This window comes from Poecilia reticulata, linkage group LG20 (genome assembly GCF_000633615.1).
Source record: "Poecilia reticulata strain Guanapo linkage group LG20, Guppy_female_1.0+MT, whole genome shotgun sequence".
Taxonomy (NCBI): Eukaryota; Metazoa; Chordata; class Actinopteri; order Cyprinodontiformes; family Poeciliidae; genus Poecilia; species Poecilia reticulata.
The window spans coordinates 6,107,659-6,124,101 of record NC_024350.1 but is presented as its reverse complement, the minus strand read 5'-3'; the positions used below and the strand labels follow the sequence as shown (position 1 = coordinate 6,124,101).

The 16,443-nt window shown below is 38.7% G+C and overlaps 1 protein-coding gene across 2 annotated transcripts; it reads left to right on the top strand.

Annotated features, from left to right (window-relative positions):
- The first annotated feature begins 2,250 nt into the window (after positions 1-2,250).
- LOC103482364 (C-C chemokine receptor type 3-like) lies at positions 2,251-13,899 on the top strand. Of its 2 annotated transcripts, XM_008438491.1 has the most exons (4): positions 2,251-2,357; positions 2,485-2,618; positions 3,218-3,403; positions 11,625-13,899. In XM_008438491.1, exons 3-4 carry the CDS (start codon positions 3,225-3,227, stop codon positions 12,550-12,552), a joined length of 1,107 nt encoding a protein of 368 aa, XP_008436713.1. In that variant the 5' UTR covers positions 2,251-2,357; positions 2,485-2,618; positions 3,218-3,224; the 3' UTR covers positions 12,553-13,899. The 2 variants fall into 2 exon arrangements, with proteins under 2 accessions (XP_008436713.1, XP_008436714.1); XM_008438492.2 differs by lacking the exons at positions 2,251-2,357; positions 2,485-2,618 and adding an exon at positions 2,922-3,038.
- The last annotated feature ends 2,544 nt before the right edge of the window (positions 13,900-16,443 follow it).

Here is a 16,443-nt window from a genome sequence, read left to right as displayed (position 1 = left end):
CCCCCGCCTCCCCAACAAAACAAACTAACCAAAAGTTTGACATGGAAGTGTTATTTTTATCGGTTAAATGATGTATCGTTCGTTTTTGGATACTCCATATGGTGAAATGTTTTGGTTGCCATGACACTAATCCTCAACATTGAACAACTCCAGTTTCAGATATCTCGCTCACAAATGCTCCACTGTTCACACTGACAGAGTCATTTCGTGTCAGATCCTACCCATCTGATTTCAGGATATAAAACTTCCATTTTTTTTAGAATTAACTTTATTAGGATAGAGTTAGTGACCCTGACCCTAAAATAGCATTTTTAGATTTTCCAACAGTATTATTTCATGAAATATTTACTTAAAATAAGTTAAAACAAACTCAGGCTTCAATTTTTAAATTATAAGTCTACAGTTTAACTTTAGAATACAATTAATCACAATAAACTCGTACCAGGTGTCCGGAAGGATTGTGATGTCTGTAATCGCTGGACGCTGGTGTTTACTGACTTCTTCATGGATGGCCAGGATAAAACTCTTCTGGCTCTGTTTCCTCTAGTATTTACCTCACACAGCTCAAGATTTCAGTAACTACTTTGTTGAGGTTCCAAAAGTGCAGAGTGCGGCTGAAAATGTGTCATCAGTAGACTGCTGGAAGTGGAGTCATAAGAGCGACTTCCTTACAAGAATCAGGTTGTGTGTAAAAACTCACAGCAGAGACTGAGATTATTTGGAGCTTTAAGGAAAACAACACTGAAAATAACACTATGCTCCTCTGATGACTGAGTGTGGACATTTCTGTGTTTGTTGCATTGTTTTTCTGTCATGTTGTGTTACTTTTCGGACTCTGGGGTCCATGGTGACCAAAAACACATCAAGGTGTTACATAGTTGTAACAGAACATGACATGAACCGTGTAGAGAAGAGTTGAGCCGAGTACGTCCTTGTGGTAAAGAGTCAGTGGAGTGGGTTGCCATGGGTGTTGGTTACGTATTCTAACTAACATATACTCTTGGGTAGTTTAGGATGTTGGGAGGGAGGTTTAGAAGGGTAGCTGGAGTATGTTTGGTTCTGGTCTTGGCGCAGTGAACCAGTTCTTTACCTTCATGGAACTGCCGAACTGACAGACTCTGTTTGCCTGGAAAAGACTTGCAGCTACGTTTTTGGAGGAACCTTTTTCAGTGTTGGTGCAGGACTACAGTGGTACCAGTGATACTCTTAAAGAGTACAAGGTCCCTGAGTGAACAAAGAAAGAGCTGATCCTCGTTCTCAACATGTAGTCAAGCTTGTTCCCAGTGCATGTGAACTCACCAGAGGTACCTATTGGCTTGTTTATGATGTTTATGGACAGGATCTCAAGGCTTAGTGGTGGACTGGAGGGCATGTAGTGTGAAAAATTCACACACTAATTTTGCTTTCTGAAATAATGTTTTTCTGTTGGTGGTCTTCTCTTTTTGGGGTTTGAGTTCAGTCTTGAGTGGAGAAGTTTAAGTGATGGTAGAATGAAGGGGGTGATAGATAAACAGATTGGGATTTCATCTCCAGTAATACAGGTCTTTCAAAAACAGCACATCTTCAGATTTCCCAGTTCACCTCCAGGCTCTTCCCCAAGAATGGTCATAAGACTTGAATCATGACCAAAACAACTAGATCCCAGATCCAGGCATCTGAAATGAGCATTTCTTCCTTGTGCTTTATTCCAATTTTCTAATTTCTTACCCTGCCTTCCACCTCAAGAAACATTTACAGCTTCAGCAAAGAGCAATGCCAACAAAATGAAGAACATTTCCTTCCAGTATTACAACAAAATACAACACATTCTGCCGAATAAAAAAATGTATTAGTGGTAAAGAGGCACTTAAAGAGCATGTGCCTCTTCATCATTCACTGCAACAGCAGCCTTGTTAATATCACTGGTTCGTGACAGTAAATGTTCTGTGTACATGATGCAACAGAGTTATCAGAATAATGTGGTGAACAGCTGCTGTCATCAGACTCAAAGGTTTTCCTGTCTGGATGCAGAGCCTCCTGTTTCATGAAATAGTGAGTGTAGCTTTGTCATCAGCAGATCTGCTGATATGTCTAATTCATAAGAATATTCGTAAATCGTAATGCAATCCACAAGATGGATTGCAAAAAATGGGGGAGTCTTCTTTGGAGCGAATAGGAGAAGTTGAGCAATTTCATTTTGTCTCGGTCGCACAATAGCTGGGTGCTGACAGCTGGACATGACCTTGACGTCTGACAGGGTTGAGAATCTGATTCAGCAAACTCTGTATCTTTCCTGTGATAGACTCCAGCATCTACGAGGGTGTGATGAATGCAGGATTGAGGAATGTTTCTACCAGACGAATGGTAAACTTCAAAATGTAAGTTTCCATTACTACCTCTAGATAGGGGTAGATTTGCTCAGGTTTGAATACATATTTCTTCTCTATTGAAATGAAGTAGTGATTTGAATTTGTGTTTCCGTGTTTTGTTCCCCGTCCCATGAAGCCCTTCCATTCCTGACTCAGGGATCAGTAGAAGCAACAGAACTACAGAGGAAGGACAGGAACATGAGGACTGATAAGGACTGAAAACTGAGCGAAAACTCATATTTATGCAATATGCTTAAAGTGCAGAAAATAGTAAGACATTTCTCCAGTTTTCATTTTATATTGTTGTCCTTACCTCTACTTTAACCCTTGTCTGTCTGTCTGTCTGTCTGTCCGTCCATCCATCCATGAGTTATTTCTTATCTTTGTTTTCTCTTCATTCTGCAGTCATTTTGAAAGTGTTCAGAGATATTTATCTTTGATGATAACTCTGATATTAACATGCTGCACATGTGAGCTGCTTCTGTGCAGGCGACTTTAAAAGATGAACAGTGCTGTGTGGTTTTTGCATGCAGAGACACTGTTGCAACACACAGAGAAACACACACATTCGGAGAAGCCCCACACTTCTTTAGAACTTCCTCTGGCTTGCTGACTTATAAGTGAGTGACTAGCACTGGGTTTGCAGTGGAACCGTAGTTCAGAGTGAAAAGTTGGTGCTGTTCAGCCGCAGTAAGACATCTTATTCCGTCGATTGTCTACTTTTGATTCATGCATCAAAAGCATGTTTGAATTATTCTTTTAAGTTGCTTGAATTTTTTGTTTTTGCTGTGCTTTTGTTTAATTGCTACCAAGCCCTTTGCTGCAGCATGACCTTGTGAAGTTTTTGTGTTTATTTCTGCTTTTGACAGAATTTACATGAAGATGGAACACACAACATTCCCCAGTTATGACTATTCGGATTTGTCCAGCGAACCAAAAGAACCATGCAACCACGACAGTTCTAACCTCTTGGGAGCTCACATATCTGTCCTCTACTACTTCCTGTTTGCCTTCAGTCTCCTCGGCAACGGCCTGGTCCTAATTATCATCTATCGGTAAGTGTATGTAAAGCCAAGTTCTACCCGGACCTTTTACAAAATAAATTGTTTTCATGTTCATCCAAATCTGAAATTTAAAATCAAAATTCAATCGATAAAGCATATGCAAAAAAGAGCAAGTCTTCCCACTGCTGACCAAAACATTTATGCACCGTTTCAAAAGTGGACTGTAGAAATTTCCTGAAGTGTTTTTTTTTTAAAGACCTATCCCGTTCCCCTCTGTGAAGGTTTCTGACATAACTGAAGCAATTTGAGCAATCTCAGTTCAAAGAATCAGGGAAAAGTTATAAGAGAGAAGAGCTTATTGCTACTTGAAGCAAGACTTATTACAGAACAAATTTTCTGTGAATATCTTCTTGCCAGGGTCGGAATTTAAACATGTTAATTTCGATTAATTAATTACATGAATTTTAACGAGTAAATTTTTTGCACAATTAAGTGTTTTTTTCATATAGAAATGTCCCTAGCTGGAACATTTATATTGTGTTTCTGGTACGCCCGTAAATGTGATGCACAAACGACATCTGGCAATTGATGATGAAGCCGGTTCTCTTGGCCACACCGATGGTCAATGTTTGCTTCAAAAAATCAACCTGATTGGATGCTGGGAAAGAGTATTTGTGTGCTTAGGTTATTCTAAAAGGAGTTAACTGAAATATAATCTTAATGTTAACCATGTAGCAGCATCAGTGCATAATGCTAATGTCAGCGTTCACAGTCCACATTTCTAAACAAGGTCCATTAATGATCAGGAGTTCCTGAAACGCTGGGAAGATAAATAGATAGAACAGCACTTAGCTCCAATATGATGGTTGAATAACCAGGATAACAGATTAAAAACAATATGATTGTTATTGAGCTCATATGTCTGATTTTGTAAATTAAAAATGTTGCTCATTTTGTTGATTTTGATTAAAATGTAATCAATTATAATTAAGTAATTACAGAGCCTGCAATTTACCTGATTAAAATTTTGAATCAAGTCCCACCACTATTTTTATTCGTGCTTCCATCAGTTTTTCAAAATTTGTTACAATTTTATTTTAACATCCTTCTCAGACTGCTAAAGCTGTCATCACACTCTTTACCACTTTGTCTTGTATTTTTGGGTTTTACAAAAATGTGTCGCCTCTTTCAAGCATGTCCGTTGGTTTTGATGGATTTTCTGTGGAGTGTGTATACTGGGATGAAGGGTGTAAAATTGACGGAGATTTACAGTGCATGATCTTGATTTAAACTGATTTGTCTAAAATCCATGAAGCTACATGTAGTCAGGATCATAGAAGTGTTTCAGTTCACATGAAAACCAAACCACAATTTTTACTCTTCCAGTTAATTCCTGTTCAGTCCAGCACACTTCCACATTCGTCTACAGCTTCCTGGTAACAATGCCAGGTTATGATTAGAGAGGCTGGTCCTGCACAGCCATGCTGTGGGTCAGGAACCGCCCGATGCTCAGAACATTGTGAGCTTGTGCAATGTTGTGGTAAAATGGACACAAATTGTCCTGTTGCAAGTCTGACCTCTATTAGCACACCCATGCAGTAAAGAGTAAATCATCTCTTTGCAGACATGCTAGCTGCATTTCCATTACAAACTTATGCAAAACTTTGTCAATATTCCGCTAATGTAAAAAAATTAAAAAAAATTCTGCACAGTTGCGTGTTTCCATTAAACAAGAAATGCAATTGAAATAACATGTGAATAAGTTTGTTCCAAAAAACATGCTGCGCCATCATCCTGCTACCACTTCCTGTTGTCGTCTTCTTCATTGTGGCATCATGATCTTGAGACAAAAAGTGTTTCCATGGCAGTTTTGTGAAATTAACCAATTTCAATACGGCCATCAAAAAAACACCTCATCTTAGCACCAAAACGTTTGATCAAATAACTAGATTTTTTAAAAATTGCTGTGTTTTCATTAAGTGCATTATATGGTCAATGGAAATGCAGCTAGTGGTCACCTCTACATGGGCGATGCCTCTGCTATTGAAAAATGCAAGTAACATGAGGACGACTTTGGACTTTGACTGTCTTGCTGTCCTCACTGTGACAGCGGATTGTTCCACTGAAGGCTGGGGTGATTGGTCTCCATGGTGTCCTCAGTCACTCATTACTCATGAACAGTGATGACTCTCTCTCAAGATTCTGGCTTGTGAAGATACTCCTGGACGCCCGGACACACCCATACTGGCTCATTCAGCAGTACTGACATTATCTCTACACACGCCCTGAACCTGCCCAAATCTTCCAGATTTCACTTTGGATCAGTCCATGCATCAGATACCTGATATACTTAACATTGGGAACAGTCTTTCTCGTTTGTACCTCTTTGAACCTCTTGTGCCACTTGAAACCTCCATAGAGCAACATCATCTCATTTCCATAGACTAGAATATGCTCAAGAGTTTTCCTAGGCCAGACCAAAACCTTTGCTGTTTCAATCCCTTTCTAGTTTGAAGTTGAGAGGCTGTTAACAACACACAAGCTGTTAACACTGCAGCCTCTCTTATTTTAGATCTTGTGATGATGCCACCCATAAACCTCTACTTGTCTTATCTCTTCCAAAACACAGCGAGTCCTGTTTTAATTATTTCAGGTCTATTTCATGGAAACATACACAGTGACAGACAAACTGAATTAAACAGTGTTTCCATTGCCTGTGTCATGGTGCTTATAGCGTAAGCTAATTTGCCACACATGTCCCTAGTTGGGCTTTTCTAAACAGTGTATTTAAACACTATTGGGACATTTATTCTATGGAATACATTGTCCAATGTAAACATGAATTATTTTCAAACAGTCAAATATGTGAATGCAAAGCAATGAAGAGAACTGTGGAAATAAGAGAGCTCACTGACAAGGATAATTAGCATGCAGAAAAATTGCAACTTTAAATGTAGCAAGTGAAGAAAAACTTGCCATTTTGAAGTTTGATCAAAAACTGGACAGCAAATTTGCAAAGGGAAAGAGTTAGATAACACCTTTCAATGCAAACAAACAAAAATACATAAATTTGCCATAAATGACATTTTATTCTGGCATTTGAAACGGTCAGAATGTGTGTGGCTCAAGAGACGAGAACATTTTAGACGGACTTCAGGGGGGACGTAATGAGGCTGTCTGAAAAAAGAAACACTGAGACTATAAGATGAAGTCCTGGTTCTGTGGAAGCTTGTTATTTTCACTCCTACAGAGTGAAGTACAGTAGGTAGAGAGGAGTGGGTGGGTTGAAGGCTTCTATCTCAACCCCCAAGAGTCTCCTCTGCTCCACCAAGCCTCTTCGACAGCTCTACCTCCAGAAGAAGAGTGTGAGGATATTTTCTGTTCTCATGGAAACTCAAATGACAATGACAGACACCAAGTGGAGGAAAAAAAGATACAGTGGGCTTTGGACTGAAAAGGATTGATACTGTACATTTTAAAACTTTCAAGTTATGCTAATGACCATTTTGTCCAACGTTATCTGACTCCTTTCACTTATAGAAATTTGAAGAACTGCAAGCACTTACAAAAAAATGCGGCAGCGTAGCTCAGACTGTGGAGTTTAAATACCATCTCTTAGATTTCAGATCAATGTCTCATCTTCTTTTCTCATCTAAAACTCTTAAGAAAATAGTTTCTAATCAGGTGTGTGAGTCTCTGCACAGAAAGGATTTCCAGTGTGGTTTCACAGCTCAGCATAGCAGTGAAACCACACTGGTTAAAGATGCTAATGACGCTCGTAGGGCTTAAAGTAAAAAAAAATCCTGAGCCTGAAACTTATAGTTATGATAAAAATTAACTATACCATTGCTATTGCCACAGTTTAATAAAAAGTGTCTTTGAATAGTGCAAACAATTGCTTCTTACAATACAATTAACAAGCTAAACACTCAAACTTAAATAAGACTTCAGTACATTTCAACTCAAAACAAAATGTAAAATGTCTGTGGCCTAAAGGTTTGCCTTACAGGCAAAAATCCATCAACATTAAATAAGAGTCCTTTCAGTCAATGTTTTTGCAAGTAACTTAGAACATGCAACATTACCAACTAGATCAGTGTTCCTCAACCTTTTTTGGCCCAGCGGGGGCGCTGGCCTTTATCCAGGTCCCTCACCGCCCCCTACCAAAGAATTTGCAGGCTACTTTGCACTGACTATTATTTTATCATTAATATTACTATCACTATTGTAGATGTTTTGATTTTTATGCTWGTTTCTGTATTTATCATCAAGATAATTTTCCAGAGAACAAAAAAGCCATGTGAATAGAAATTATTTTCACAGGCGTCTACAAAAAATGCAATGAACATTCAAGTTAAAATTTATAGGCCAACAGCATCCAATCAGAGTGGAAAAAATATTCTTGTTCTTTGCCATTTTCTAGTTGTTAAATATTCCACAAAATGACTAGATAAAAGACGTACAACATGCCAGTTTAAACTTTGAACTATTTGCAAAACGACTGAGCTCTGCAACATTAAAACATGGATAGAACTGTAACTACATTAATCATAACTCTTCTTCTTCTCTTCAGTGTTTGTCGGTTTCTGGTGGTGCAGCTCTGTGCTGCCTTCAGGAGAACTGGACATCAGAGTATCAACCATTCAATTTCACCCACATGGCATTTATTGTGCAAACCAGAGCTTTCAGTGGAAAAACTAAAGTTCCAGGTCCTTTTAATGCCATACAAATATGAGACAGAAACATGGATTATATCTTTATATAGATCTGTCTATTGATTTATAGATTAATAGTTTTACTGGACAAAAATTACAAAGAACAAATCTGGTTCTTAATCAAATCCTAATGAGTCAAACTTAAAGTGTCATGGAGTCATCAGCCTCATGACATTAACACTGACATGAAAAATAATATTGAAGAAATAAAAATATCAAATCTAGTTAAAAACACAATGATCAGTTCTTTACTGTTATGGTCTGTAAGATATATTTATTCTCAGTACTAGATATGGTCTCAACAAACCCATGGCACTTCAACAATATTATTTTACCTTTTATGTGGAAATAGTGTCTGTTTATTCTTGCCATACAGTCTCTGTATTAATTATTGCTCGAAAGGTCTTGCCATACCAGCTTATTCCCAGTGGCGGAGAAAGTACTCAAAAAATGTACTTAAGTAAAAGTACAAATACACAGACAAAAATGTACTCAAGTAAAAGTCAAAGTACCACATTAACATTTTACTTAAGTAAAAGTAAAAAAGTACTGGCTTTTAAAAATACTTAAGTATTAAAAGTAAAAGCACTTGCTGAATGCATTGCCTAATCACTAATATCATTAAGTGAACCGATCATATTTAATTTTAATACATCAGAAATGTGCCATTTTAATGAATAATGCCACAGATAAAGCATGTTTTTATTGCGTTTACTTTGTAACATAGTTTAGACTTACATATATGATTCTATGTATCATAATTTCAGGGATGGAAACATCTCGTCTCCTGTCCTAACATAACATGAACTTCATTTTTTTTGCCACACATTTATTTTGAAAGAAATCCAACTGGCAGAGGAGGACATGGAACCAAGGAGCCTCATAGCAGAGTTGTAGTCTGGACCACTGAACCCAAGACCAAATCAAAACCAGCACCCCGTGCTACMWGACAATAAAATTAAGTGCACCTATCAAAATTGCTTCTCAAATTGATCTGAAAGATTCACTTTCCCATAAAAACACCTAGATATTAAATACTTAGAGCTAAAATAAATTTAACCAGTATCAATTCAAACTCTTCTTCATTCTGTTTTGCTTTCATCTCTGTGCCACAATACACAGAGGTCTCCTGCCATCCCTAAAAAAATAACGCCCTGTGCGGTTGCCCATAWTGCCAATGTCAGAAATAATAATTGTCTGCACCAATTAACAACGCTCAACTATGAACACTGTCCAAGGCCCAATAAGCAAGAAGTAATCTATATCTATCTATATATATATATATTTTTTTCATAATCATAATGTTAAAAAACATTGTTTTTGAAAACAAAATAGCTTTTCGCATTTTTATTTGTATTGTCTAGACTAATACAAAGTATTACATAACTGTGAGATGGAAACAAAACAATTTGTGGTTTTCAGAGTTTTCTGAACAACTAAAAATGAGTGTGGTATGGAAATGAAACCAGACAGAGCATGAGCACCGTAGAACCGCATTCTGCAGCACTAAACATCTAAACTTCAGACCAGTTTCTGGACCTTTAAAGTGTTTTTTTTCTTTGGGGTTTTCACTCTACTTAGTTTAGTGCAGCTTCCCATTAACTTCTGTCCCTTCCCCTGTTGAAGAACTTATTGTTGCAGCATAATACTGCCTCTACCATATGCTACCATGTGGATGGTTTTGTTTGGTTTGAATTCCAGTGTTAAGGTTCCTGTAGTTGTTGGCATAGATTCTCAATGTGGGCGGTACCGCCCCCCAGGGGAGCGTTCAGAGGACGGCAGGGGGCGCTGGCGGACATTTTTACAAAAGGGGGGCGTTGGGATGCCTTTGGGGGGCGTTTGGTCGAAGGTAAACTTTACACCTTAAATCCACAACAACACCAGTTTAGACTTTGAGCAACTTGGTAAAACTGTATTGTGTAACATTAAATCATGCTTGGCTGCAACTGTATCGATGGCAGCTCTTGTCTATTCAGTGTTTTTAGCTTCATGGCGCAGCTCCGCTCCGCATCAGTTCAGCGTTACACCGACTGATGAAGCTGCTGTGATTCACTTTGTCTGGTATTTATGTAGGCTACATATGTTTAGGCAGTTCTGTGATCATGTCAAAGCAGCAACTTATATTAAAAAGTGTTTTTTTGTCCGTTTGAAAGCTGCCCGCTTCCATGGAAGGACAACAGAAAATCGCTCTTATAAACATATAATTACTAAAATCACGATACCTTCACTTTGTATCCCTCTGAAAAATGAACCCATTTAAATAGAGAAATCCCTCCATGGGTGACACCACGATAGAGAGCATTCATTTTATAGCGTTAACACCGGAGCTGTAAGGGGTCCGGTATGAAACGGGTTTGATGGAACAACGGTACCACAGAACTTTTAAATTTCAATAATCAGAAGACCAAAATTGTTTCCGTTGTTTTAAAAGGTTCATGTCAGTCTGCCTTTTCCCCATCGATATGTTTCCCGACCGCCCTGCACCTTAGGGAGCTAAAAAACAAACAAACAAAAAAACCACGCGCACATCGCGCAAAACTCTGAAACTGGAGAAGCGGGACATAAAACGGAGCGACGAACTAGATGTGAATTATGGCATAAAAACAGAGAATCCGACGCTGAACAGTGAAAAATCAACACATGATGTGAAACATGATGATTAGGCGGCGCAGCAGGTGATGAGTGAAAATTACTGAGCGTCAATAAACGATAAAATAAATTTAACAGGAAAGAAACTAAAGTGGACATAGCAATAAACCGAGAGGATAAAATTTATCAAATGAAACTAAATGGAAATGAATGAAGAACAAAATGCAAGAATAAACTAAGAAACTAAAGTAAATACGGAGGAATAAACTGGTAAGGCAAGACCTTTAGAGCAATAATTAATACAGAGGGCTGTATGGCAAGAATAAACACACTATTTCCAGATAAAAGATAAAATAATATTGTTGAAGTTCCATGGGTAGGGGCGCAACTACACATTATTCAGGTGGATGCGAAAACATAAATCGGCGCCCCCCCCCCAACCCCCCTCCTCCAGACGCCGATACGTTTAGGGCAAAACTCGCTACATTTACCCCGTTATGTGCGCGAGCTGAAGGAGCGTAAGGCGCGCTGAAGTGTAGGGGAAAACATAAACGGTGCGCCGATTCAAAACATCTACAATAATGATAGTAACATTAATAATAAAATAATTGTCAGTGCAAAGTAGCCTACAAATTCTTTGGTGGGGGGCGGTGAGGAACCTGGATTAGGGCTAGGGGGGCGCTGGACCGAAAAAGGTTGAGAAACACTGACATAGAAAGGGGGGATTAAATGTGTTACATGCTAACTAATCTTGTATAGGAAATCTGAAGGATCTCAGTTGAATGTTGGTGTGGCCTGATGTTTCCTCTGTCTAATGTAATGCCTAGCTCTAAATCTCCTACCTCCTTCCCATGATGGACTTGTTGTTTGTTTCAGAGTTCCCTTTAGCTTCTGAATTCAGAAAAAATGTAAACATAAGAAGTCCAACTTTTATGTGGTTGACTCTCTCCTATCCAACTTCCCTCCAGGTTTGAGAGGCTGACCACTGTGACCAACATCATTCTGCTGAACCTGGTGGCGTCCTCCCTGATCTTCATGAGCAGCCTTCCCTTTGTGGCCGCCTACATGCAGATCTCTGAATGGATTTTTGGCTCAGCTATGTGCAAGATCGTCTTCAGTGCCTACTACATGGGCTTCTACAGCTCAGTTTTCTTTTTAACTCTGCTGACGTTTGACCGACACCTGGCTGTTGTGTATTCGCTGACCGCTGCTCCTGTGAGGAATCAACGTTATGCAGTCATTTCCTGTGTGTTGGTGTGGCTGGTGAGCGGTTTGGCTTGCATCAGGCCGATGCTCATCATGAACACATTTAGACACTTTAACCAAAAGATATACTGTGAAGAGTATCCCAGTACCCTCCCAAAAATAGATGTAAAGAAGCTGATAACTGCTGGATTTTATATTCAGCTTTTTGTTTTCCTCATCCTCCCTCTGGCTGTTATTATCTACTGTTACGTCAGGATCACAATCACAGTCATATCATCCAAAATAGCTACGAAATTCAAGACAGTCAGACTGATCTTCGTCATCGTACTGATGTTTTTTATCTGCTGGACTCCTTTCAACATAGTAGAGCTCCTCCATGGTAAACTCACAACCTGTGAGGGTAAACAGAGACTCAGTTACGCTCTTCTGGTCACCCGCAACATGGCGTACTTTTACTTCTGCATCAGTCCAATCTTTTACACATTCGTAGGGAGAAAATTCCAGAACTACTTCAGACATCTTGTGGTTAGTCGTTTCCCAAGCTTGAAGAAGTACATTTCTGTTGCTGATATCAGCAGACATAACACGTCTACTAAAATGACAGGGACTGAGGTCAGCGACGGGAGGGGAAGATGTAGCTTACTAAGACATCAGACAGATAATATGAAAAATCAACATGGGAATGTATAAGAAAAGCATTTGTTAGATGAAAGTCTATGAGTGATAAGAAAAAAAATGTTTACTAACCTTGGCTGGAATAATATAGTTTTGGTTTGAATTTGCAATTCTAGACCTTCTGTAGATTTTCATTCATAACTTCTGGAAAAATAAATGATAATTCAAAATGGTTCTAAACATGCAGCAATCAGTAAAGAAATTTAAAGTTATGTAATGTGTAAAATGCCCTTACAAAATACTAGTTGGCCCATTTTCCTTATGCTGCTTATGTAAAACGCAGCCAACTGTGCGTGAGAGCTTACGACAACTGGATTGGCCAACCTGCAACAAACAAAATATTCAGAGGTTGCTAAACATTTTGTAGTTATAGCCTAAATTCGTCAGAAGATTCTAGTTTCAGCATAACCATCCAAGAAGCCATCTCAAGAAGAGTTTCACAAGAAGGAATGTAAAGTTTGTTTTTATGCCTTTCCCTCTGAGAGATTTGACTTTCAGTTGATTTGTTTAGGATAAATTCCACATTACAAGTTGTAGCCTGTTTACATTCTCTGCTTATTAAGGCAACTTGCCAATCATTGAGGAACAACTGCTGACCAACACAAACTGTACTCTACGTAGTCTGGAAAAAACATGTTCCATGTTCATTTTTGGTGCGTTCGTTGCAGTTCTACTCCAAACAGTAGGCGTCACCACTGACACAGCACAGGGATTCATTCACAAATCAAAATGTCGCCATTCACCGGAACAAACTGATGACAACCTTTAAAAGCTGATGACTCAAGAGATGATTTAGAAACTTTCACTTATTATTACACCTGCTGTACTGATACCGGTATGAGTTGATGAACGTTAACATCCCGAATGTACATATGTAAATAAATCTGTAAATAGTTTGTGACTCTAGTTTCTTTTTCAGTGTTTTGTGTTGATCTGACTGAAATGACTGTAGAGAAATCTCTTTATTAAACTGATCTTGACTTTGCTGCTTAATAACCAGGATCCATTTAGAATGTGTCTCTGAATTGATTGAGTTGTTTAGTTTTTGTTCCGATTTGCAAAATGCTGAGACAACGTGTTGTGAATTGGGGCAAAAATAAATAATAATAAAAGAAAAATTAACTAAATCTGTAAGTAGTTTAGGACTGTAGTTGTAGATCTTTTCTTTTTGCACTGAATATGATGACTCAACAGTATTGCATTAAGTTCAACTGTTGTGGATTATAATGTGTTGTTTATTATTGTTTGTTTCACTTAGCTTGTGTTTTGGTGTGTAATAATCTGTTGTATTTCCAAAGACCATTATTTTGTTGTCAGTTGCCAACCAGTTTGGATTTTGTACTTAAAGTTGGTTGTTTTGTGGTGAAGAATAAAAAAACAACTCAACATATTTTGACTGTGGATACTCTATTTTTTAAATCCGACAGATTTGAATGTGAAATGAAAATATTAGTTTCAGTAAAATGTTTTAATTTGAACTCAATTTCTGACATGTAAGAGGATACTACGTGTGTACAATACTGCATATTTTGGTACTGATCCGACATCAAGTAAATACAATGTCTGTATAGCGATACGATATTTAAAATATACCAAAGTTCTGACTGTTAGGCATTTTTGTTGTTTTTCCTTTGAATTATTTATGACAGAATTTAGATAAAGTTTATGTCAACAAAATACAAAACAGATGTAATAGTTGCACATGGTAAACATAAATGATAGCAAAAACAAAACTCATTTTACACTCATTTTGTGTATTGTCTTCTAAGAAACAAAGTGCAAAATATTATTTGTATCTATGGTAGAGTGGTAAAAAAAAAAAAAAAAGTAATAAAAAAACTGTTTCCAGTCCAGTGGAGGGGACAGTGGGGGGTCACACAGTTGACTTGCCCCCAATGTCCGCCCATGTCATAAAAAAACCCCTGAACCAGGAAGAAGCCATCAGTCCAACAGTCACAGCAGGGGGCTGTGGCTGTTGGCTGTTCACAGGGGGGTGAACTGTCAGATAAGGCCTCTGCATGTTGGTGTTCCCGCTAAATTCGGAATATACCCGATTTGGGTTGTCTTGGCCTTTTTATCGCAGTCTGTGGGGTTTTCCCTGACTGGGAACGAGAATACAACCAGTTGAATGCGCAACTGTGATTCCGGTGGATATCGGAGATGATATGTAGAAATGTTTATTATTATATGTAAAGGTCATTATTATATATGTTTATTCAGTTAAAAATGTTAACTGTAAAAACACAGTCACCTCCAAATCATAGTGCAGCAAATAGAGCGGCTGCTCCCGTCGTCTTTTATCCACCGCCTTTTCTTTTTGTTACGCCTTTTATCTCTTAAAATGACTCCACAAACTATCACTATTGCTTCTACACCGTCATCCGTGTTTGGTCATTCTAAATTTCCGTATGCCATGCTGGGAGTTTTGTGGATTTTCTTCTGGAATCGTGATGTTTGTTACTGGAATCGGTTCATGTTGCTCCTGCCGTGTGGGTGGAGACATAAACCGATCGAACCTGTTGTACTTTTATCAGCTCTGTGGTCACAGAGGTTTGGAGAATCGGCCGACAATCCTTAAATCTTGCCGTCTAAACCAGACTTAAGACACAAGCTCTACTCATCTCCTCTCGACCACTGCCCAAACGCTCTCTGACTCTGGTCACTATGGTAACGTTTACATATTCCGTCAAAATAAGATACAGATGCGCCACAAAAACGAACATTTTACTTTCGTGAAAATTTTAACTCACAATACTGACTAACGGGAGCCCTGAGCTTGTTTCTCTGCAACGAGACCCATCTGGGAGTGGTGGAGACAATAACACCCGAGGTGTTGCTTTAGCACAACGTGCTTGGTCTCTACGTGGCGAAGCAGCTTTAAGTTTCATTGCCTCATTAGCAGCAGGTCGCCGCATGTTACGCAGAGCGGGCTTGTAATGTGGCAAAGAAACTTTCCAAAGACATCTGATCTGTTTCTTACTCATTTTGCTGCTTGTGGGCTCAGTGTTGGTGTGCAAGTAACCGAGAGAATCCGGTTAAAGGATTTTCAAAATAAAAGATCGTCCAGACTCAAATAATACATAAAACGGATATATTTAATGATTTCTTTCGCGGCCCGGTGCCAATTGGTCCACAGACTGATTCGGGGGACCACTGCTTTATATAATAGTCTGCCCCAGTCATTGTTTCACTCATGGTGTTGGTGTTGCGATATTGTGCCCAACTGCTTTCTGGGTAACACAGACCAACCGACACGSTGCCGCCGCAGTCTCTGTCTCTCTTCCCCCGCCCCTCCCCCCTGGCTTTAAATGTATTATCAAACTTTATTAACAAACTAGCGTTCTGACAACTATCCCAGCATGCACTGCGCACTTCTTCTATACGGGGGAAAATGAAGTCAGCGGTTGCTTACAATAGATGCTAGACCCATAGACATAATATAAGAGTAGACCCCACATTGGCTGCTCCGGCGCAGGAAATACAGCGGCCATCTTGGAGCGGTATACACTCCTACTTTGCTCAATCAAAACAGCAGAAGATGCCTCAGCACTGTGGAATATTGTTGTTCTGATCGATGGACTATTGATGTAAGGGCTCCACAGACAACATTTCACAAGTAAGAAATATGTATATATCGTGATTAGAATATTACTTTACTGTATTTATGTCCACCGGCGAGATACCAGCTAATATTAGCTACAGTGCTTGGTGTAATATGGGTTCAGCCCCGCTATGAAGGCTAACTGAGATTCCGTAAATCTAAAAAAAAATATTATTCTCTAACATTGACTTAGATTATCTGACACAAGAGCCTATATTAGAAATGAAACAATATAACACATATTATAAAACTTATATTATGTGTTATAACATTCACCAGCAAAGTTTACACAGGTGGTAAAGACT